Source organism: Hyla sarda, chromosome 4 (assembly GCF_029499605.1).
Source record: "Hyla sarda isolate aHylSar1 chromosome 4, aHylSar1.hap1, whole genome shotgun sequence".
NCBI lineage: Eukaryota > Metazoa > Chordata > Amphibia > Anura > Hylidae > Hyla > Hyla sarda.
In genome coordinates, this window is record NC_079192.1 from 222,267,842 (window position 1) to 222,290,363 (window position 22,522).

A 22,522-nucleotide genomic window follows, 5' to 3' on the forward strand; every position below is an offset into this window, starting at 1 on the left:
ACAGTCAGTGGCTGTAAACCTGCCCGTGTGAATGTACCCTGTACATTCACATGGGGGGGGGGGGACTTCCAGCTGTTGCAAAACTACAACTCCCAGCATGCACTGACAGACCATACATGCTGGAAGTTGTAGTTATGCAACAGATGGAGGCACATTGGTTGCAAAACACAGAGTTTGTTACTTAACTCAGTGTTTCGCAACCAGTGTGCCTCCAGCTGTTGCAAAACTACAACTCCCAGCATGTACAGTCTCTCAGTGCAGGCTTGGAGTTGTATTTTTGCAACAGCTGGAGGCACACTGGTTGCAAAACACTGAGTTAGCTAACAAACTCAGTTTCTCAACCAATGTGTGTCCAGCTGTGGCAACACTGCAACAATCAGCATGCATTGACAGCCGAAGGGAATGCTGGGAGTTTTAGTTTTGCAACAGCTGGAGGCACACTGCTACAACTCCCAGCATTCCCTTTGGTAGTCTTTGCATGCTAGGAGTTGTAGTTTTGCAACAGCTGGCTGCACACTTTTTCATAGAAAAAAAAGTGCCTCCAGCTGTTGCAAAACTACAACCCCCAGCATGCACAGACTACCAAAGGGCATGCTGGGAGTTGTATTTGGAACTCCAGCTGTTGCAAAACTACAACTCCCAGCATGCCCTTTGCCTGTGCATGCTGCGATGTGTTGCTAAGCAACAGCAGGAAGTGATCAGGCCTCACCTCCTGCTGGAGCCTTCCGCTGGGACGCCACGGCTGCTGCCGCCGATCCTGCTCCTGTCGCCGCCACCGATCCCGAGGGGACCCCGTCGGACCAGGGCAAGGTAGGAGACCCCCGCCGACGCCGATCTCCGCCATCTTCGCCGTCCCAATCGCCGCCCAGCAGGGTCGTGATTGATCGGTCGTTCTGACCGATCAATCAGGTGATCGTGAGGAGGCACCTGTGCCACCTCACTCCTGATGGTTAAGAGTGAATGGGGCTGTCTCGGACAGCCCCATTCATCCTTTTTACCGGGTCACCGGGTCACCAGAGACCCAATTGACCCGGAAAAGCCGCAAATCGTTGGTCTGAATTGACCCCCCCCGACATGGGGGGGGTCTCGGGACCCCCCCCCCCCCCCAGGGGTTTGCACGGGGTGCCTGCTGGTATCCATACGCCCTCAGTCCTTAAGGACTTTAAAACGGGGGCATATGGATACGCCCGGCGTCCTTAAGGGGTTAATGGGGAAAAGGGGGTGATTCAATTAGGGAAGTGGGTTAAACCACATTTATAAACTTATTTTTTTTTTTTACTTCTTTACAGTTTTTTTTAGTCCCCATAAGGGAACATTACATGCAATCATTACATTACATACTCTGTCCAATGCTAGGCCATAGAAATACATTGATCAGTGTTATCGGTACTCCATTGCTCCACCCTGCTGAGGCTGACTGGAGCATTGAAGAATCAATCATACGTCGAGGAGGCAGGTAAGGACTGTCCTGCCATCCTCTCAGCTGATCTGGACATCGCAATTTCACCGCAATGATCCTGATCAGCTCCGCTGAGGTGCCGGGCATCTTTTCCGGCATTTTAGACGCCGCAATAAACATTGATCTTGGCGTCTAAAGGGTTAATGCTGGGTATCGGGCAGGAGCTTCTGAGCTCACTTCATAGACCTGCCACACGACTTCATTGTATATATACGGCATTGGTCGTTAAGGGGTTAATAGCAGAGCTCTAACAGCCAACAGAGGCCTAGTAAAGGCGATCACTTTGCAAGGAGAATTATTAATATAGGACCCATCTAATTATTAATTGAAAAAACCTTAGTGAGATATATGTTAGTATGTTTTTTTAACCGGAGAACTCCTTGAAATGCAATCACACAAACATGCCAAGTATTCTAAAATAATTAGAGTTACATACTGAAAAATAATATGCTTTATCTATTTACCACAAAGAATTGCATGTGCTTTCTCGTGATGAACCAGGTTGATAGAATAGTCCGCCGTATGAACAGGGGCATTCATTGATATTTACACATTGATTGTAAGTTCCAGAAGGAACGTCATTTAACACCAAACCTAACATAAAAGTTAACAAAATAATTAAAAATTTTTGTATAGATGCAACAAAGTAACATGCAATGTGAATTTTTTTTTTTTTTAAATAAGCAAAATGAAAATAAAAAAATACAAAACATCAGAGGGAACATTGCTAAGAAAAAGCTAAAGAAAACATGTAGTAGAAAAATGTGACCAAAAAAAAATGAAGTTGCATTATCATGAAATAGTCTAGAGTGAGCTGATCACATGCTTTTTTTTTCCTTTCTTTCTTTTTTACAGTTTATTGATACAAGATATGTGGGTTTATAGTCTGACAATTCAGGAAATTGTCAAATGGGCTGAACTTATTTTTAATAATAGCAGTAAATATTAGGTGATGTCAGGACAAAATTCTACAGTCAGTAGGTGTGTGTTAGGCATACACTGCCCTCAATGACCTCATTCACACCTCCTGACTGTATACTCCCACCCATTACCTAATATTCATTTCCATTATCAAAATTAAATTAATTCCCATTTGACATATTCCCTGAATTGTCAAATTATAAATCCTTATATCTCGGGAATAAAAGGTTTGTGATCAGGGCTTGCTAAACTATCTATGTTCTTTTAAAATTATAATATTATAATTTTAAAACTAAAATCACAATCTTACTGATATAGTACTGTATATAACACAAAAATAACCTATTTTGTATCATTGATGTACAGACATATAGGCTACCTCTCATTTGTTATGTGCCACTGATAGTTATTCCTGTAAAGTGGTGTTAAAAATAAATTAAAAACAGATTATATCACTTGGATTATATCACATGGAATTGGGATTTTAATCTTGTCTGTGGGTATATAAGGTGGTTATTTAAATAAAAGTTTTAGATCTTTCATAAGCCCCTGTGAAATTTGTCAATTTTCTGCTTCTCTGATTGGAATTTGAATATAATTAATATATTCATCTTCCAGTAGGCTAGGGTCTATCCTTCTAATCCATTCTGATGGGAGACTCGGATCCTCAGTCGTGAATTTTCCAGGGGTCCCATTGGTGAAATCTCCCCACCCTCCATGATCAGATAGTCATCCCCTATCCCCTATTTCTGCAATTTATAAAAAATATTCAATATCTACTTTTATAATTGTATAAATGTACAGTGGGGGCAAAATGTATTTAGTCTGCCACCAATTGTGCAAGTTCTCCCACTTAAAAAGATGAGAGGCCTGTTATTTTCATCATAGGTATACCTCAACTATGAGAGACATAATGAGAAAAAAAATCCATTAAATCACATTGTCTGATTTTTTAAGAATTTATTTGAAAATTATGGTGGAAAATAAGTATTAGGTCACCTACAAACAAGCAAGATTTTTGGCTCTCACAGACCTGTAACTTCTTGTTTTAGAGTCTCCCCTGTCCTCTACTCGTTACCTGTATTAATGGCACCTGTTTGAACTTTTCATCAGTATAAAAGACACTTGTCCACAACCTCAAACAGTCACATTCCAAACTCCACTATGGCCAAGACCATAGAGCTGTCGAAGGACACAAGAAACAAAATTGTAGACCTGCACCAGGCTGGGAAGACAATCTGCAATAGGCAAGCAGCTTGGTGTGAAGAAATCAACTGTGGGAGCAATTATTAGAAAATGGAAGACATACAAGACCATTGATAATCTCCCTCCATCTGGGGCTCATGCAAGATCTCACCCCGTAACATCAAAATGATCACAAGAACGGTGAGCAAAAATCCCAGAACCACACGGGGGGACCTAGTGAATGACCTACAGAGAGCTGGAACCAAAGTAACAAAGGCTACCATCAGTAACACTACGCAGCCAGGGACTCAAATCATGCAGTGCCAGATGTGTCCCCCTGCTTAAGCCAGTACATGTCCAGGCCTGTCTGAAGTTTGCTAGAGAGCATTTGGATGATCCAGAAGAGGATTGGGAGAATGTCATACGGTCAGATGAAACCAAAGTAGAACTTTTAGGTAAAAACTAATCGTGTTTGGAGGAGAAAGAATGCCGAGTTTCCTCCAAAGAACACCATGACTTCTATGAAGCATGGGGTGGAAACATCATGCTTTGGGGCTGTTTTTCTGCTAAGGGACCAGGACGACTGATCCGTGTAAAGGAAACAATGAATGGGGCCACATATTGTGAGATTTTGAGTGAAAACCTCCTTCCATCAGCAAGGGCATTGAAGATGAAATGTGGCTGGATCTTTCAGCATGACAATGATTGCAAACACACCCAGGCAATGAAGGAGTGGCTTTGTAAGAAGCATTTCAAGCTCCTGGAGTGGCCTAGCCAGTCTCCAGATCTCAACCCCATAGAAAACCTTTGGAGGGATTTGAAAGTCTGTGTTGCTCAGCGATAGCCCCAAAACTTCAATTCTCTAGAGGAGATCTGCATGGAGGAATGGGCCAAAATACCAGCAACAGTGTGTGAAAACCTTGTGAAGACTTACAGAAAAAGTTTGACCTCTGTCATTGCAAACAAAGGGTATATAACAAAGTATTGAGATGAGCTTTTGTTATTGACCAAATACTTATTTTCCCACCATAATTTGCAAATACATTCTTTAAAAATCAGACAATGTGATTTTATGGATTTTTTTTTCTCATTATGTCTCTCATAGTTGAGGTATACCTATAATGAAAATCACAGGCCTCTCTCATCTTTTTAAGTGGGAGAACTTATTGGCATTCTGGAAGAAGGAGTGCTCATAAATGTGGCAGCATGACAGTCTATAGATAGCAACCCCTGAGGAAGGTGCAAAACGGTCACTGGGGGAGTGGAGAGTCACCTAAATTTCACAGTATCTGTTGAATTGCCATTTATAATACTTAGGATGGAATTTGGTTGCTTTCATTTGGTTGGTCTGGTTGTATAGAAATGTGCTATGTGATATTAGAACCTGATGACCTCTAAAAAGATTGTGTTTCATGAAATAAGTTGTTGCAGTCACAGATGCGACATTTCCTCCTGTATTAGATTTGTAACAATACAGGTACTAATTCAAAAAAAACATTTTTTATGAACTTCTTAAAAATCTTGTATATAGTGCTTTTAATTGATTTTGTTAATAAAACTTTTTTTTTTTTTTTATAAAAGTGGATTCTTAGAATTAGCTGTTAGTTATGGTGGATTCTCACGTATCCTTTAAAAAAGACCATAAAATATTGTCTTCATCTTACCATCAGGACAGGTACAGCCAGCTACAACCCCGACATCTTGACTGGGAGTTGGATTCGAGCAGGTCGGTTGAGAAATAGGGGCACATTCATCAAAGCTTTGTGTATCTGGACACACTGGTATTTCTAGGAAGATGCAAAGCGGGAATTTAAAAGGTGATGTGGCATCTAGAAATGTGTATTTATGATCATTTACATGTCTACAGTTGGTAATTTTATTCTCAAGAGCCCTGTCTCTAGAACAGTAAAAACACACAGTTCTTCAAAAAAATAATTTAGTAATCAATAATGTTAGCTTCTTTACATATATTGTTTTATAAATATTGTACATTAAACTAATTGCATTGAAATTTGAATCCTAATATTAATATAAGGGGACAGCTTATGATCTGTTTTCATCTATTTGTGCCTTATAATTCTAGGAACATAGCTTGATATACCTGAAACACTTGAAAAGACATACAGTCATGGCCGCAAATGAAGTATTTCTCACATAAAAGGATTGCAGTAACACATGTTTTGCTATACACATGTTTATTCCCTTTGTGTGTATTGGAACTAAACTCAAAAAGGGAGGAAAAAAGCAAATTGGGCATAATGTCACCAAACTCCAAAAATGGGCTCAACACAATTATTGGCACCCTTTCAAAATTGTGAAAAAATAAGATGGTTTCAAGCACGTGATGCTCCTTTAAATTCACCAGGGGTAAGTAACAGGTGTGGGCAATATACAAATCACACCTGAAAGCAGATAAAAGGGAGAAAAGTTCTCTTAGTCTTTGCATTGTGTGTCTGTGTGCCACACTAAGCATGGACAAGAGAAAGAGAAAAAGAGAACTGAGGACTGAGGACTTGAGAACCAAAACTGTGGAAAATATCAACAATCTCAAGGTTACAAGTCCATCTTCAGAGATCTACTGTAGATTTGCCTTTGTCCACAGTGCGCAATTATCAAGAAGTTTGCAACCCATGGCACTGTAGCTAATCTCCCTGGACGTGGACAGAAGAGAAAAATTTATGAAAGGTGTTGACGCAGGATAGTCAGGATGGTGGATAAGCAGCCCCAAACCAGTTCGAGAAATTCAAGCTGTCCTGCAGGCTCAGGGAGCATCAGTGTCAGCGCAAACTATCGGTCAACATTTAACCTCTTAAGGATGCAGGGCGTACCTGTACACCTTACACCCGGTCCCGGTATATAGCGCGGGGTCATGCCGTGACCCCACGTCATACCAGGCCGGTCATGTCGGCTAATGAAAGCCGGGACCCTGGGCTAATAGCATGCTGCACCAATCATTTTGCCACGCACTATTAAGCCTTTAGACGCAGCATTCAAAGTTGATCGGCAAGTCTAAAATGAAAGTGAAATCTTCCCGGCAGCTCAGTCGGGCCGATCAGGACCATCTCGGTGAAATCGCGATGTTCTAATCAGCTAGAACGCGAGTGGAGGTCGCCTTACCTGCTTCCATTGTGTCCGATCGGCGATTGATTGCTCCAAGCCTGAAATCCAGGTTTGAGCAATCGACCGCCAATAACACAGATCTTTGCCGTGTCAATGCACGGCTATGATCTGTGTAGCAGATCAGTGTGTGCAGTGTAATAGCCACTAGAGGGGGCTAAAACACTGCAAAATAAATGTGAAAAAAAAGTTAATAGAGATCATTTAACCCCTTCCCTAATAAAAGTAAGAATCACCCCCCTTTTCCCATAAAAAAAATTTGTAAATAATCAAAATAAACATATGTGGTATTGACGCGTGCAGAAATGTCCGAACTATAAAAATATCTTGTTAATTAACCCGCACGGTCAATGGCGTACATGCAAAAAAATTCCAAAGTCCAAAATAGTATATTTTTGGTCACTTTTGATATTATGAAAAAATGAATAAAAAGCGATCAAAAAGTCAGATCAATATAAAAATGGTGCAAAAAATGAGCCCTCATACCAGCCTGTACGTGGAAAAATAAAAAAGTTATAGGGGTCAGAAGATGACAATTTTAAACATACATTTTCCTGCATCTAGTTATGATTTTTTTAAGACGTAATACAAAATCAAACCTATATAAGTAGGGTATAATTTTAACCGTATGGACCAACAGAATAAAGATAAGGTCTAATTTTTACCGAAAAATGCACTGCTGAAAAACAGAGGCCCCAAAAAATTTACAACATTGCATTTTTTCCTTCAATTTTTTTGCACAATATAAAAAATCCATTTCACCATGGATATTTTAGTAAAATGAATAATGTCACTGCAAAGTAGATTTGGTGGCGCAAACAAAAAAAGCCATAATATGGAATTTTAGGTGCAAAATTTAAAGCGTTATTTTAAGAAGGTGCAAAAACGGAAAAACCCAGAGTCCTTAAGGGGTTAAATGAAATGAAAAGCTATGGCAGGAGACCCAGGAGGACCCCACTTCTGAAAGGCATCATGAAATCTGAGGATTACCAACAGATTTTGGGTCACACTGTACAGCCCAGTGTCAGAAAGCTTGGGCTTCTGAGATCTTGGGTCTTCCAGCAGGACAATGACCCCAATCATACATCAAAAAGCACCCAGAAATGGATGGCAACAAAGCGCTGGAGAGTTCTGAAGTGGCCAGCAATGAGTCCAGATCTAAATCCCATTGAACACCTGTGGAGAGATCTTAAAGGGGTATTCCAGGCAAAAACTTTTTTTTATGTATCAACTGGCTCCAGAAAGTTAAATAGATTTGTAAATTACTTCTATTAAAAAATCTTATTTCTTCCAATAATTATCAGCTGCTAAAGTTGAGTTGTTCTTTTTTGTCTGGCAAGAGTGCTCTGTTGACATCTCTGCTTGTCTCGGGAACTGCACAGAGTAGAAGAGGTTTGCTATGGGGATTTGCTCCTACTCTGGACAGTTCCCGAGACACGTGTCATCAGAGAACACTTAGACAGAAAATAACAACTCAACTTCAGCAGCTCATAAGTACTGAAAGGAGTAAGATTTTTTTATAGAAGAAATTTACAAATCTGTTTAAATTTCTGGAGCCAGTTGAAATATAAAAAAAAAATTCCCCTGGATAACCCCTTTAAAATTGCTGTTGGGAAAATGCGCCCTTCCAATAAAAGAGACCTGGAGCAGTTTGCAAAGGAAGAGTGGTCCAACATTCTGGCTGAGAGGTGTAAGAAGCTTATTGATGGTTATAGGAAGCGACTGATTTCGGTTATTTTTTCCAAAGGGTGTGCAACCAAATATTAAGTTAAGGGTGCCAATAATTTTGTCCAGCTCATTTTTGGAGTTTTGTGGGACATTATGTCCAATTTGCTTTTTTTCCTCCCTTTTTTGGTTTAGTTACAATACAGACAAAGGGAATAAACATGTGTATAGCAAAACATGTGTTACTGCAATCCTTTTCTGTGAGAAATACTTCCTTTTCTAGAAAAATTTCAGGGGTGCCAACATTTACGGTCATGACTGTACATTTATGTCAATTTCTAAACTTATTTTGTTCAGAAAAAAAGTAAATGTATACGTTTAATATATTACACATAATAAAAGCACATACCACATACTACATTTTCATCAGTTCTCCAAGCACTCAAAGAGTCTGAACAGCCACTATTACCACAGAGGAAAGCTACTTCTGTAAATGTTGGACATGCACATGATCTCTTGTCCGAATCTTCACATTCACTGTATTCATAGGCACAAATTTTTATATATTTATCCAGATCATCAGGTTCTAGTGACAAAAAGTTGCGTCTCATGACACCAGCACAATACTGAAAAACAATTAATTCATATATTAATAATAATTACAACCACCAAAAATCATCAATACAAACTTTTAAGCGAGGTGAGGCTTTTTTGGACACTATGCCTTGTTTACTAGCAATTTAGCAAGTAAACGAGGGAAAAAAGTTTTCAAATTAACAGAGCACATATATGTAAATAACTTACTGTATAGCTTACTGGCCAGTTCACCTAAAACACAGTTACCAAAGGATTATGAAATGTAGTTTTCATTATAATAGTATTGTCTGAGGAAGAGAGCTGTACTTCTTCTGTTCCCAGATACTGCAATCATTTTTGAGAATTTTCAGTAAGTTAAAGGGGTGTTCAACAAAAAATCAATTTGGCATAGAACATTTTGTAAATTACCCCTACTTAAAAATTTACATTTGTAAATTACCCCTATTTAAAAACTCAAGCCTTGCAGTACTTATCTGCTACTGTATGCCTTAGAAGAACTAGTTCTTTGTAACCCAACAAATTGCTCCCTGATGCCCTGTCTGTGCCGGGAACTTCCAGAGCAATAGAGACACCTAGAGCCAATTTCTTCGTACTTCTGCTCTTGGCAGTTCCTGACATGGACAGAGGTGGCATAAGCAGTTACTGTAAAAGATTGGAAAAAACTACATGACTTTCTCCAGGGCAGCTGATGAGTATTGAAAGGCTTGATTTTTTAATAGACGTAATTTACAAATCTTTGTAATTGATATTTTGTCTTGTCCATAGTGCTCTCTACTGACACCTGATTATCATATCAGGAACTGTCCAGAGCAGGAGAAAATCCTCATAGTAAACCTATGCTATCCTGGACAGTTCCTGACACGAACAGAGGTGTCAGCAGAGAGCACTGTGGACAAAACAAAATAGAAAAAAAATGAATTTCCTCTGTAGCATACAGCTGCTAATAAGTACTGGAAGGAGAAAGATTTTTTTAATAGAAGTAATTAACAAATCTGTTTAACTTTCATTGAAAAAAAAAGTTTACCACTGGAGTACCCCTTTAAGGATTAAGTCCTGCCACTTTCTGGACTTTCTTAGGCACGCTGAAGCCCTCATCACAGCAATTAAACCTCTCTCCTTGAAGTTCTTGATAATCCCATAAATGGTTGATTTAGGGGAAATCTTACAGAATTCTTTGCTGTCTTTTCTCCTTGGCTGTTTTAACCCCTTAAAGGGGTATTCCGCCCCTAGACATCTTATCCCCTATCCAAAGGATAGGGGATAAGATGTCAGATCGCCACGGTCCCGCTGCTGGGGACCCCTGGGATCCCCACTGCGACACTGCGCTATCATTACAGCACAGAGCGAGTTCGGGGACAGATGGGCGGAGCATCGTTACATCACGGATCCGCCCCTTGTGATGTCACAGCCCGCCCCTTTCAATACAAGTCTATGGGAGGGGGCGTGGCGGTTGTCACACCCCCTCCCATAGATTTGCATTAAGGGGATGGGCCGTGATGTCACGAGGGGCGGCGCCATGACGTCACGCTGCTCCGTCCCCTGTATCACCCGTCATTACGCACAGAGCGAACTCTCTCTGTGCTGTAATGATAGCGCGGTGCCGCAGCTGGGATCCCAGGGGTCCCCAGCAGCGGGACTGCGGTGATCTGACATCTTATCCCCTATCCTTTGGATAGGGGATAAGATGTCTATGGGTGGAATACCCCTTTAAGGACCAAGCCTATTTTCACCTTAAGTAAAAGAGCGTTTTTTGCACATCTGACCACTGTCACTTTAAGCATTAATAACTCTGGGATGCTTTTTCTTTTCCTTCTTATTCTAAGATTGTTTTTTCGTGACATTTTCTACTTTATGTTAGTGGTAAATTTTTGTCAATATTTGCATATTTCTTGCTGAAAAATAAAAAAAGTCAAGAAAAAATGTAAAATTTTGCATTTTTCTAACTTTGAAGCTCTCTTCTTGTAAGGAACATAGACATTCCAAATAAATTATATATTGATTCACATATACAATATGTCTACTTTATGTTTGGATCATAAAGTTGACATGTTTTTAGTTTTGGAAGACATCAGAGGGCTTCAAAGTCCAGAAGCAATTTTCCAATTTTTCACAAAATTTTCAAAATCGGATTTTTTCAGGGACCAGTTCAGTTTTGAAGTGGATTTGAAGGGCCTTCATATTAGAAATACCCCACAAATGACCCCATTATAAAAACTGTACCCCTCAAAGTATTCAAAATGACATTCAATAAGTGTGTTAAGCCTTTAGATGTTTCACAGGAATAGCAAAATGCAAAATCTTAATTTTTTTACACTCGCGTGTTCTTGTAGACCCAGTTTTTGAATTTTTACAAGGGGTAATAGGAGAAAAATCCCCCCAAAATTTGTAAGCCAATTTCTCTCAAGTAAGGAAATACCTCATATGTGTAAATCAAGTGTTCGGCGGGCGCAGTAGAGGGCTCAGAAGGGAAGAAGCAACAATGGGATTTTGGAGAGTGAATTTTGCTGAAATGGTTTTTGGGGGGGCATCTCACATTTAGGCATACCATTTTGGAAACTACACCCCTCAAGGCACGTAACAAGGGGTCCAGTGAGCCTTAACACCCCACAGGTGTTTGATCACTTTTCGTTAAAGTCGGATGTGTAAATGAAAAAAATATTTCTTTCACTAAAGTGCTGATTTTTTCCCCAAATTTACCATTTTTACAAAGGGTAATGGGAGAAATGTCCCCCAAAATTTGTAAACCTATCTCTTCTGAGAATGTAAATACCCCGTGTTAGGACGTAAAATGCTCTGGCAAACAGGCAAACTATTCTAACAAAAATGTTGCTGAAATGGTTTTTGGGGGGCATGTCGCATTTAGGAAGCCCCTATGGTGCCAGAACAGCAAATAAGAAACCCACATGGCATACTATTTTGGAAACTACACCCCTCAATGAACGTAACAAGGGGTACAGTGAGTGTTAACACCTCACAGGTGTTTGACAACTTTTTGTTAAAGTTGGATGTATAAATAAATAAAAATTTGCACTAAAATGCATTTTTTCCCCCAAATTTTACATTTTTACAAGGTGTAATAGGAGAAAATTACCCCCAAAATTTGTAACCCCATTTCTTCTGAGTATGGAAATATCCCATGTGGATGTTAAGTGCTCTGCTGGTGCACTACAATGCTCAGAAGAGGAGGAGTACCATTGAGCTTTTAGAGAGAGAATTTGTTTGGAATGGAATTCAGGGGCCATGTGTGTTTACAAAGTGCTCCTTATCTTCTGAGCATTGTAGTGCACCCGCAGAGCACTTTAAATCCACATGTAGGGTATGTTCTTACTCAGAAGAAATGGGGTTACAAATTTTGGGGGCATTTTTCCTATTTTCCCTGGTGAAAATGAAAAATTTAGGGTAACACCCGCATTTTAGTGAAAAACATTTTTTTTTCATTTTCCCATCCAACTTTAATTAAAATTCTTCAAACACCTGTGGGGTGTTAAGGCTCACTATACCCCTTGTTACATTACATGAGGGGTGTAGTTTCCAAAATGGGGTCACATATGGGTATTTATTTTTTTGCGTTTATGTCTGAACCGCTGTAAAATCAGCCACCCCTGTGGAAATCACCAACTTAGGCCTTGAATGTACATAGTGCGCTCTCACTCCTGAGCCTTGTTGTGTGCCTGCAGAGCATTTTATGCCCACATATGGGGTATTTCCTTACTCAGGAGAAATTGCGTCACAAATTTTGGGGGTCTTTTTTTCCTTTTAACGCTTGCGAAAATAAAAAGTATGGGGCAACACCAGCCTGTTAGTGTAAAAAAAATAATAATAATAATTTACACTAACAGGCTGGTGTAGCCCCAGAATTTTTTTTTTCATAAGAGGTAAAAGGAGAAAAAGCTCCCCAAAATTTGTAGTGCAATTTCTCCCAAGTACGGAAATACCCCATATGTGGCCCTAAACTGTTTCCTTGAAATACGACAGGGCTCCGAAATGAGAGAGCGCCATGCGCATTTGAGGACTAAATTTGGGATTGCATAGGGGTGGACATAGGGGTATTCTACACCAGTGATTCCAAAACAGGGTGCCTACAGCTACAGATAGATATCAGCAGTCACCCAAGTCCTGTCCCCGCCAGGCGCGCGGGGGGGACCGAAAATCCCACGAGCGTACAGGTACGCCCTTGGTCCTTAAATACCAGGGAGCAAGGGCGTACATGTACGTCTTTCGTCCCCAAGAGGTTAAGATAATTTTTTATTGCACAGAATGACTTTGCAATTTGTTGCAATTCATCAGATCACTCTTCAGGACAATCTAATGCAAATTGCCACTATAAAAACTGAAGCAGAAAACTGTGAAAGCCAAAACTTTTGGCTGAAACTGTAAATTTACTTTTGTTACTTTGTAAAAGTCTCAAAACTTTTGGCTGCAACTGTAAATTTACTTTTGTTACATGTCACAAATACATATAAAATCCCATTGTTCAATGAGAAATGTTGCTAACATTGACAAAATTAGCAAAATATAAAACTAAATAATGGATTGTGTAATGCTATGATTGTCATACTTACCACTGTTGCTTCATAAGGAGGAGGATTTAATGGAACTTTAGTTTCTCCTTCAAATTCAATAATATTTTTCTCAAAGAAGGCTTCCCAACCATCATCTAAATCGATAAAGCACCAAATGGTAATTATATAAAATTTGCAAATTATAAAATGCTATGCTTGACAAATGAAAGTGCAGTGTTATAATGTGCTAATAAGGAAAGGCAAAGAAGGATCAAACAGCAGTTAGTCTTTACTTTTCTCTTGGTATATTTGTTAAAGAATATATAAACATCAGACATATTTTACAGGAGTCCACTAAGCACCACAGAGCTACATGCACTATTAATGCTTTTGATTGATCACAGTGTATAAAGGTTAAATGGCACCTCTGCCAGTTATTATTGGTGATGTCCTGGCAACTGATAGTAGTAGTCCATAACCACCTATGAAGCAAGCAGCTCCTGTGCTTATTTCTTAGTCACTTAATGATCCAGGGTGTACATTTACTCCCTGTTGCTTTAAGTCCCCGATGGCAAGGATATACATGTACGCAATTCTATTTTTCATGTTTATGCCATTGACCATGTGATTAAAGGGGTATTCTGGTGGAAAACATTTGTTTTTAGATCATTTGGCTCCAGAAAGTTAAACAGATTTGTAAATTACTGCTATTAAAAAATCTTAATCCTTCCAGTACTTATTAGTTGCTGTATACTAGAGAGGAAGTTGGGTTGATCTTTTCTGTCAGACCACAGTGCTCTCTGTTGACACCTCTGTCTGTATCAGGAACTGTCCAGAGTATAAGCAAATCCCCATAGCAAACCTATCCTGCTCCAGACAGTTCCTGACATGGACGAGTAGTATACAGCAGCTGATAAGTACTGGAAGGATTAAGATTTTATTAACAGAAGTAATTTACAAATCTGTTTAACTTTCTGGCACCAGTTGATTTGAATAAAAAAAAATGTTTTCCACCAGAGTACCCCTTTAAATTGCTGCTGAGACTGCCTGCACTATTGGTGCACCAATCAGACGGGCCGGAGACAGGTCGGGACCCTTCTCCCATCGTCTGAGTAGATGGGAACCCTACAATTTTGCCGTGGTGGCCCTGAACAGCAATGGATTTTACCACATTTAGGTGAAGCAATCAACTCTGATCCCAATGTCTAAAGGGTTAATGCCGGACACTACCCTGAGTGGTGATGTACGGCTTTAGCCATGGGTCCTGGCTTAGCTTCTGAGCACACATCATAGACCAGGAGGGGGTGCAGGGCGTACATTTGCCCCTGTGTCCTGACATGGCAGCTTGTTTATATCAAGCTGTAGCTCAACAGCATCTTATTTCACGTGAAGTGTTGCAATGTATTGCAGGAGATTCCATAATATGAATTAGACAAGTAAGACAGTTTACAATGTACTATACTGTGAATTGTAAAAAAATATCCTATGATGGAAACTGCATGCAATTTACCGCTGGAGTTTTTAATTTAAATGGGCACTGTCAGAACTTTTTATATGTTGTACATCAAGACGTTAACCTTTCTAATATATATTTTTTTTAATTAATCTCCTTTTTATGGAAAATATGGCTTTTAAAAAACAGACCATTAGGGGTCCCCATACTATACAGAACATAATCCTGTCTTGGTGCAAGATCATATTTGTCCCACCTGAAGCACAGTAAGTAAGGGTGGGACCAGCACTACTCTGTGCTCACTCCTTTCTTATCTGACTGCAGCATAAAAACAGAAAGAAAGGGATTACGGAGCAGCCTGTAGTGGACAAAAAAAACAAGCTCAGCAGACTCAGGGAGGAAGTGATTGCATGGTGAGGGTGGGCAAGCTCAGCCCTTGCCTCAGACAGGCCCCTTCCTGAGCAGTGGATGTCAAAATAAGTGATTAGTAGAACGGAGGCACTTGTGAGCCAAATACAGAAGCTAGACACTAAACAATACATGTAAAGCATCTGCATGACCTAGTGAGTAATATATATAAGCATTTTTGTTTCTTTGTCGTTTCCCCATAGGGCCATTATTTTCAATTCAGTTTTTTTTTTTCTAATTGGACCCTCCAAGAATTCAATTGTGTAATATAGCACTATGACCTAATGCATTTGCATCAGAGCAATAATCCTGTGCATGTAGTTAGAGTTCTTTCCTCATTATTTTCTACTTACCAACAAATGCGCCAGGAAAAAGTTTTTAGAATCAAAGGAAACTTTCTATGTGTGAATGTAATGATGGCATATGTAAGTGATGAGGTTTATTGGGGACAACTCTAGCCTGGATACAAGATGTGATATAGTTGGCCATGGAGGCATACAGGCATATGGCAGACCACTTATGGAAACAACTATCCTGCTTCTCGCAGTCTAATGATGTGTCTTTTCTTAAAACCTGTCAAGTGGACAAAATGTGTTCATTGTGTCGAAATGCATGTCTAGTAGTCAATGATTTCTGACCAAGTGGTACATTACCCAAAATTAGCTTCTAGGAATCTTTTTAAAGGTCAGCGTGGGGGGGGGGGGGGGGGGGGAATTTTACACCCTCCTGAGACAAGATCTAATCCTTCATCTAATCGAACTACAACTGTAATCATTTACATATCTGCCTAAGACATAACTGCGTGCCAAATTTAGCAGTAATCCAAAATTTCTCTCTTTTTTCTTTATTTATTAATTTTTTATGAGTGTATTTGAAGCACACATCTCATTTGTACTTACTAACATCTTCACCAATATGATCTATTCACTGTAAGTAAAAAAGAAAAATCCTATGCATGCCAATGTATAGCTTTTCCATAAGCTATATTCATCTCAAGAATAAACTGTATTTCACATCAAATTAAAACATATCAAATTATTCATGGATAGATTGATTTACCTGAAATAAAATTAGAATCTCCACAGAGTCCGCAAGTTTTATAACTCTTCTCAAGATTAATCTAAAGATAAATGACGAAATATTATTTACCCTCACTCCAACTTATTTTTCATACATTGAGAGTGTATTCACACATACGGTATCCTGCACGTTTGATGCACAGGATTTGAAGCTGCAGATTTTAGACTAAATGACTTAGCACATCTTCAAATCCTGCACATAAAATAGGCACAGGATATTGTGTGAATATGCCCTAAAGCAGTAATATACACAATGTCATCTTAGGCAAGGATTACATATGTCAGGAACTCAGCCTAAATCTTGATGCAACTGAAGCCACAACTGATAGCAATGTGCATCAATGGTCATCAGTTGTGTAGCATCCAGTTTCTGAAAGCCAGATGGGGAACGTAGCAAGATGCGTTCCCCTGTCCGGTGCCAGTCCTGCAAGTTCAACTATTTGGCTTCCAAACTGAGACACTGGAAAAATGTGAACAATTCAATTCAAATGAATGTGATCAGTTCTAACATTAGTTTCCCTACAGATGCTTGACACTGGACATATGTAATCCAAGACCTAGGATAGGCAATCATTGTTTGATCAGTGGAGGCCTGACCTCCTGGATAAGTGTTGTTGGCAGGTTGATGGCAGGACAATCCCTTTAAATTTAACCCATACAAAACTGTATTGGGTATGTCAAGTAAACTAGGTAAGCCTGTTTAGGCCTAAAAAATTTAAGTAATATATGATGTTGTCCAAAAGCAAGAAAGCTACCTGAAACATTTATATACAGTTTTTAAATGATCATGAAATAATATCCAATTTTTATAATAGCTAAAATGGCAATATATATAAATTGTACGTAGCAACTAAACTATGCAACTTTACTCATTTAGTCAAGCATGAAAATACTTACATCAACTCCTAAGTCCAAATTGAACGTTACAGTTATTACATTCCTATTACTGGTAATCTTTGTATACATGCCACATTTGTGGATGCGGAAATTCTTGTTCATATAAGGTATAGTAACGCTGCGTTAAAATAAAAACAATAGTACAAAGATGTAACTATAAAGTTTTAAAAACAGTTTTTTTTTATAATAGTACTTACAAAAGTTTATATCCCGAAAGCATGCAATTTTAAAGTGGTTGTCTGACAGTGAAACTCTATTTTCAACTGTCTAATAATTGAACATATAATGGCAAATAAAGTTATTTTACTAACTTTCTGTGGTCTTTCATGTTTTTCTTATGCTTTTGATGCAAAAATTTTGTCTTCAACCCTAGGTCCTGTTTGGTGTAAATTTTGTAATGGACTTGCTGTTCCAGGGTACAGGACACTCTAGCCAGGAATTCAACCAACTCTATCTCCCTCCCACTATGTGGGAGCGGTTATAGTGAAGAAAGCATATTGGGAGGGAGAAATAGTTGGCTAGAGTCTCCTGTACACAGGAAGAAAAAGTCTCTTACAGGATGTACACAAGATAGGACAACAAAAAGGTAGTATAATAACTCTATTTACCAATATATGTTCATTTACTAGACAGTTGAAAATAGGTTTTGTTGTTGGGCAATCCATTTAATACAGTATTATAGAGTACATATAGTTGTATAAAGAGTTATAGGGGTAATAGTTGCAACAAAGAACTAAAGATTTCTGCTATGCTGACTCCTCTCTACATAGTTACTTAGTTTGGTTAAGAAAGGACAAAGTGTGGGGAAAGGGAGATGTAAATGAATGGAAGGGGTATTAGTAACTTTAGAACTTTATTTCCTCTCAGTTGATGCAGGTTAAGACAAGAAACGTAAACCAATATGCCCTAAATAGACAACATTCCCCAAGGGCATCCAGCCTGGAGAATGTAGTGAGCATCACTGCCTGCATCACATTTGAATGTAGTATGTAGTGATGCATGCAGTACTATGTGCGTAACATGCTTTTGTGTACATTGTAGCACAACAGTTCTGTAAGGCTAGGTTTCCACACAGGTTTTTTTCTGGCATTTTTTTGGGAAAGCTGCAGTTTTTGAGCCAAAGCCATAATTGTATTCAGAAGGAATGGGAAATATAAAGGAAGGACTTAGGCTAGGATTCCATTTGTTTTTTTTTTCTGGCAGTTTTTGGAAAACTGCCACTGCAGTTTTTGAGCCAAAGCCAGAAGTGTATTCAAACGGAATAGGACATATAAAGGAAGGACTTACACTTCTCCTCCCTTATGGATCCACTTCTGACTTTGGCTCAAAAACTTCAGTGGCAGTTTTCCAAAAACTGCCAGAAAAAAAAACAAGTGGAATCCTAGCCTTTTACTTCTCCTTCTTTCTGGATCCACTTCTGGCTTTGGCCCGAAAACCACAGTGGCAGTTTTCAAAAAAATGCCAGAGAAAAACCTGTGTGGAAACCTAGTCTCAGGGTGCTATCTATTAGTGACATAGTGGATCCACATTTTCTGTTAGCTGCATTCCCAGAACATTATAACCCCTAACAGGTAAATCACAACCATTATCAAGGGGTGCAATATAATATGCAGTGGCATCCACCATGTTAGACTGCAAACATTGTTTAGTGTTGACGAGGAATCAACAACTTATTTGGCATTTGACAGGTAAACATTTGTATTAAGAGACAACTGGCGATATGGACATATGCTAGAAGAAAATGAGTTACTATACAAACTGTAGTCATTACATTAGAGAAGAGATAGGGCTCTGTCATTTACAGTGTCAGAAATTGCACTTTGGGTTAGTCACCTTTTATTGTCCTTACTTTTGGACAAATTTGTGCGACCTTGTGCAAATAATAAAGATATGTTAGAAAATTATTTTTACTCACGGTTGGCTGTTCACTTGGATGCCACCAGTGCTAACTTCAATTTCACTGCTGTCTAATTTCACATGAATATTTTCTAGTGATCCATCACTATAGCGCTTTGCTTGGACATTAAATTCTTGAGCTTCCTCAACACAGTGATAACAAAGAGCCACAATGCTTGAGGACTTTACATAAAATACTTGACCATGTAATGTTTTATAAGCTCCTTTTCCCCAAGTACCACAACTACCTGTAAAGGAAATTTTAAATTACTAGTTTTTGTGCAAAAACTCTTATTATGCAAACACCTTTGTTAATGTTACTTCAAGAAGTATGGCAGCAAGTTATGATTTTTGTTTCTATATTATATGACATTGTTCTCTCAAATATCAATAATAGGAAAACAATAGCATGTGTATAGTTACCAGACATCTCTGTCTCTTCTGGTTGTGACTTTGTAGGTGCTGTAAAAAAAAAGTAAATACAGACAATAAAGTCAGACAATTTTAAAAGACTCCCACAAAAAACAATAGTTACGGTTAGAACAAATTAATGATAGAAATATCAAATATAAATTCTGTACTCTGCATTACCTTGGAGATATGAACTATCGTATCCGCCATCTGGGTTTTCATATCCTTGGTCTTGACTACCATATCCTGAATCTAGACCAACTTGGATCTCATTTTGACCTCCATATCCACCTTGGGCCTCAGTGTTAATGTCATATACTTGTTGTAGATGAGTTTGGTCATATTGCGTGCCATATTGTTCTCCTGCATCAACTTGGGCCTCAGTGTTAATGTTATATCCTACTTGACCAATTTGGAGGTCAAACTCTGCTCCATTTTCATCAACCTGGGCATTATATTGACCTCCATATCCACCTTGCACCTCATTTGGATAGTCATATCCTTGTTGTAAATTAGTTTGGAAGTCATATTGTGTGGCATGTCCTCCTCCTGCATCAACTTGGGCCTCATTTGTATTGTCATATCCTTCTTGACCAATTTGGAGGTAGAACTCTCCTCCATTTTCATCAATCTGGGCATTATACTGACCTTTATATCCCCCTGTCCCCTCATTTTGAATGTCATATTCTTGTTGACCAGTTGGGAAGTCATATAGTGTGTTATATCCTCCTCCTGCATCAACTTGGGCCTCAGTGTTAATGTCATTTCCTTCTTGACCAATTTGGAGGTCAAACTCTGCTCCATTTTCATCAACCTGGGCATTATATTGATCTTCATATCCACCTTGCACCTCATTTGGATAGTCATATCCTTGTTGTAAATTATTTTGGAAGTCATATTGTGTGGCATGTCCTCCTCCTGCATCAACTTGGGCCTTATTTGTATTGTCATATCCTTCTTGACCAATTTGGAGGTAGAACTCTCCTCCATTTTCATCAATCTGGGCATTATACTGACCTTTATATCCCCCTGTCCCCTCATTTTGAATGTCATATTCTTGTTGACCAGTTGGGAAGTCATATAGTGTGTTATATCCTCCTCCTGCATCAACTTGGGCCTCAGTGTTAATGTCATTTCCTTCTTGACCAATTTGGAGGTCAAACTCTGCTCCATTTTCATCAACCTGGGCATTATATTGATCTTCATATCCACCTTGCACCTCATTTGGATAGTCATATCCTTGTTGTAAATTATTTTGGAAGTCATATTGTGTGGCATGTCCTCCTCCTGCATCAACTTGGGCCTCATTTGTATTGTCATATCCTTCTTGACCAATTTGGAGGTAGAACTCTCCTCCATTTTCATCAATCTGGGCATTATACTGACCTTTATATCCCCCTGTCCCCTCATTTTGAATGTCATATTCTTGTTGACCAGTTGGGAAGTCATATAGTGTGTTATATCCTCCTCCTGCATCAACTTGGGCCTCAGTGTTAATGTCATATCCTTCTGGACCAATTTGGAGGTCAAACTCTGCTCCATTTTCATCAACCTGGGCATTATATTGATCTTCATATCCACCTTGCACCTCATTTGGATAGTCATATCCTTGTTGTAAATTAGTTTGGAAGTCATATTGTGTGGCATGTCCTCCTCCTGCATCAACTTGGGCCTCATTTGTATTGTCATATCCTTCTTGACCAATTTGGAGGTAGAACTCTCCTCCATTTTCATCAATCTGGGCATTATACTGACCTTTATATCCCCCTGTCCCCTCATTTTGAATGTCATATTCTTGTTGACCAGTTGGGAAGTCATATAGTGTGTTATATCCTCCTCCTGCATCAACTTGGGCCTCAGTGTTAATGTCATTTCCTTCTTGACCAATTTGGAGGTCAAACTCTGCTCCATTTTCATCAACCTGGGCATTATATTGATCTTCATATCCACCTTGCACCTCATTTGGATAGTCATATCCTTGTTGTAAATTATTTTGGAAGTCATATTGTGTGGCATGTCCACCTCCTGCATCAACTTGGGCCTTATTTGTATTGTCATATCCTTCTTGACCAATTTGGAGGTAGAACTCTCCTCCATTTTCATCAATCTGGGCATTATACTGACCTTTATATCCCCCTGTCCCCTCATTTTGAATGTCATATTCTTGTTGACCAGTTGGGAAGTCATATAGTGTGTTATATCCTCCTCCTGCATCAACTTGGGCCTCAGTGTTAATGTCATATCCTTCTGGACCAATTTGGAGGTCAAACTCTGCTTCATTTTCATCAACCTGGGCATTATATTGGTCTTCATATCCACCTTGCACCTCATTTGGATAGTCATATCCTTGTTGTAAATTAGTTTGGAAGTCATATTGTGTGGCATGTCCTCCTCCTGCATCAACTTGGGCCTTATTTGTATTGTCATATCCTTCTTGACCAATTTGGAGGTAGAACTCTCCTCCATTTTCATCAATCTGGGCATTATACTGACCTTTATATCCCCCTGTCCCCTCATTTTGAATGTCATATTCTTGTTGACCAGTTGGGAAGTCATATAGTGTGTTATATCCTCCTCCTGCATCAACTTGGGCCTCAGTGTTAATGTCATATCCTTCTGGACCAATTTGGAGGTCAAACTCTGCTCCATTTTCATCAACCTGGGCATTATATTGATCTTCATATCCACCTTGCACCTCATTTGGATAGTCATATCCTTGTTGTAAATTAGTTTGGAAGTCATATTGTGTGGCATGTCCTCCTCCTGCATCAACTTGGGCCTTATTTGTATTGTCATATCCTTCTTGACCAATTTGGAGGTAGAACTCTCCTCCATTTTCATCAATCTGGGCATTATACTGACCTTTATATCCCCCTGTCCCCTCATTTTGAATGTCATATTCTTGTTGACCAGTTGGGAAGTCATATAGTGT

General features: G+C 39.2%; 1 protein-coding gene across 1 annotated transcript in view; it reads right to left on the reverse strand.

Annotated features, from left to right (window-relative positions):
• The window catches only part of MUC19 (mucin 19, oligomeric), a 199,886-nt gene extending 178,082 nt beyond the window's left edge, over window positions 1–21,804 (reverse strand). Inside the window, exons 1-10 of the mRNA XM_056569863.1 lie at window positions 21,715–21,804; window positions 19,771–21,631; window positions 19,603–19,641; window positions 19,199–19,427; window positions 17,284–17,401; window positions 16,367–16,427; window positions 13,507–13,601; window positions 8,757–8,973; window positions 5,230–5,352; window positions 1,924–2,053 (exon numbers count right to left, since the gene is read on the reverse strand). Of these exons, the coding sequence (XP_056425838.1) occupies window positions 1,924–2,053; window positions 5,230–5,352; window positions 8,757–8,973; window positions 13,507–13,601; window positions 16,367–16,427; window positions 17,284–17,401; window positions 19,199–19,427; window positions 19,603–19,641; window positions 19,771–21,631; window positions 21,715–21,804 (2,963 nt within the window). The remainder of the gene's footprint in view (window positions 1–1,923; window positions 2,054–5,229; window positions 5,353–8,756; window positions 8,974–13,506; window positions 13,602–16,366; window positions 16,428–17,283; window positions 17,402–19,198; window positions 19,428–19,602; window positions 19,642–19,770; window positions 21,632–21,714) is intronic.
• Window positions 21,805–22,522: the final 718 nt, after the last annotated feature.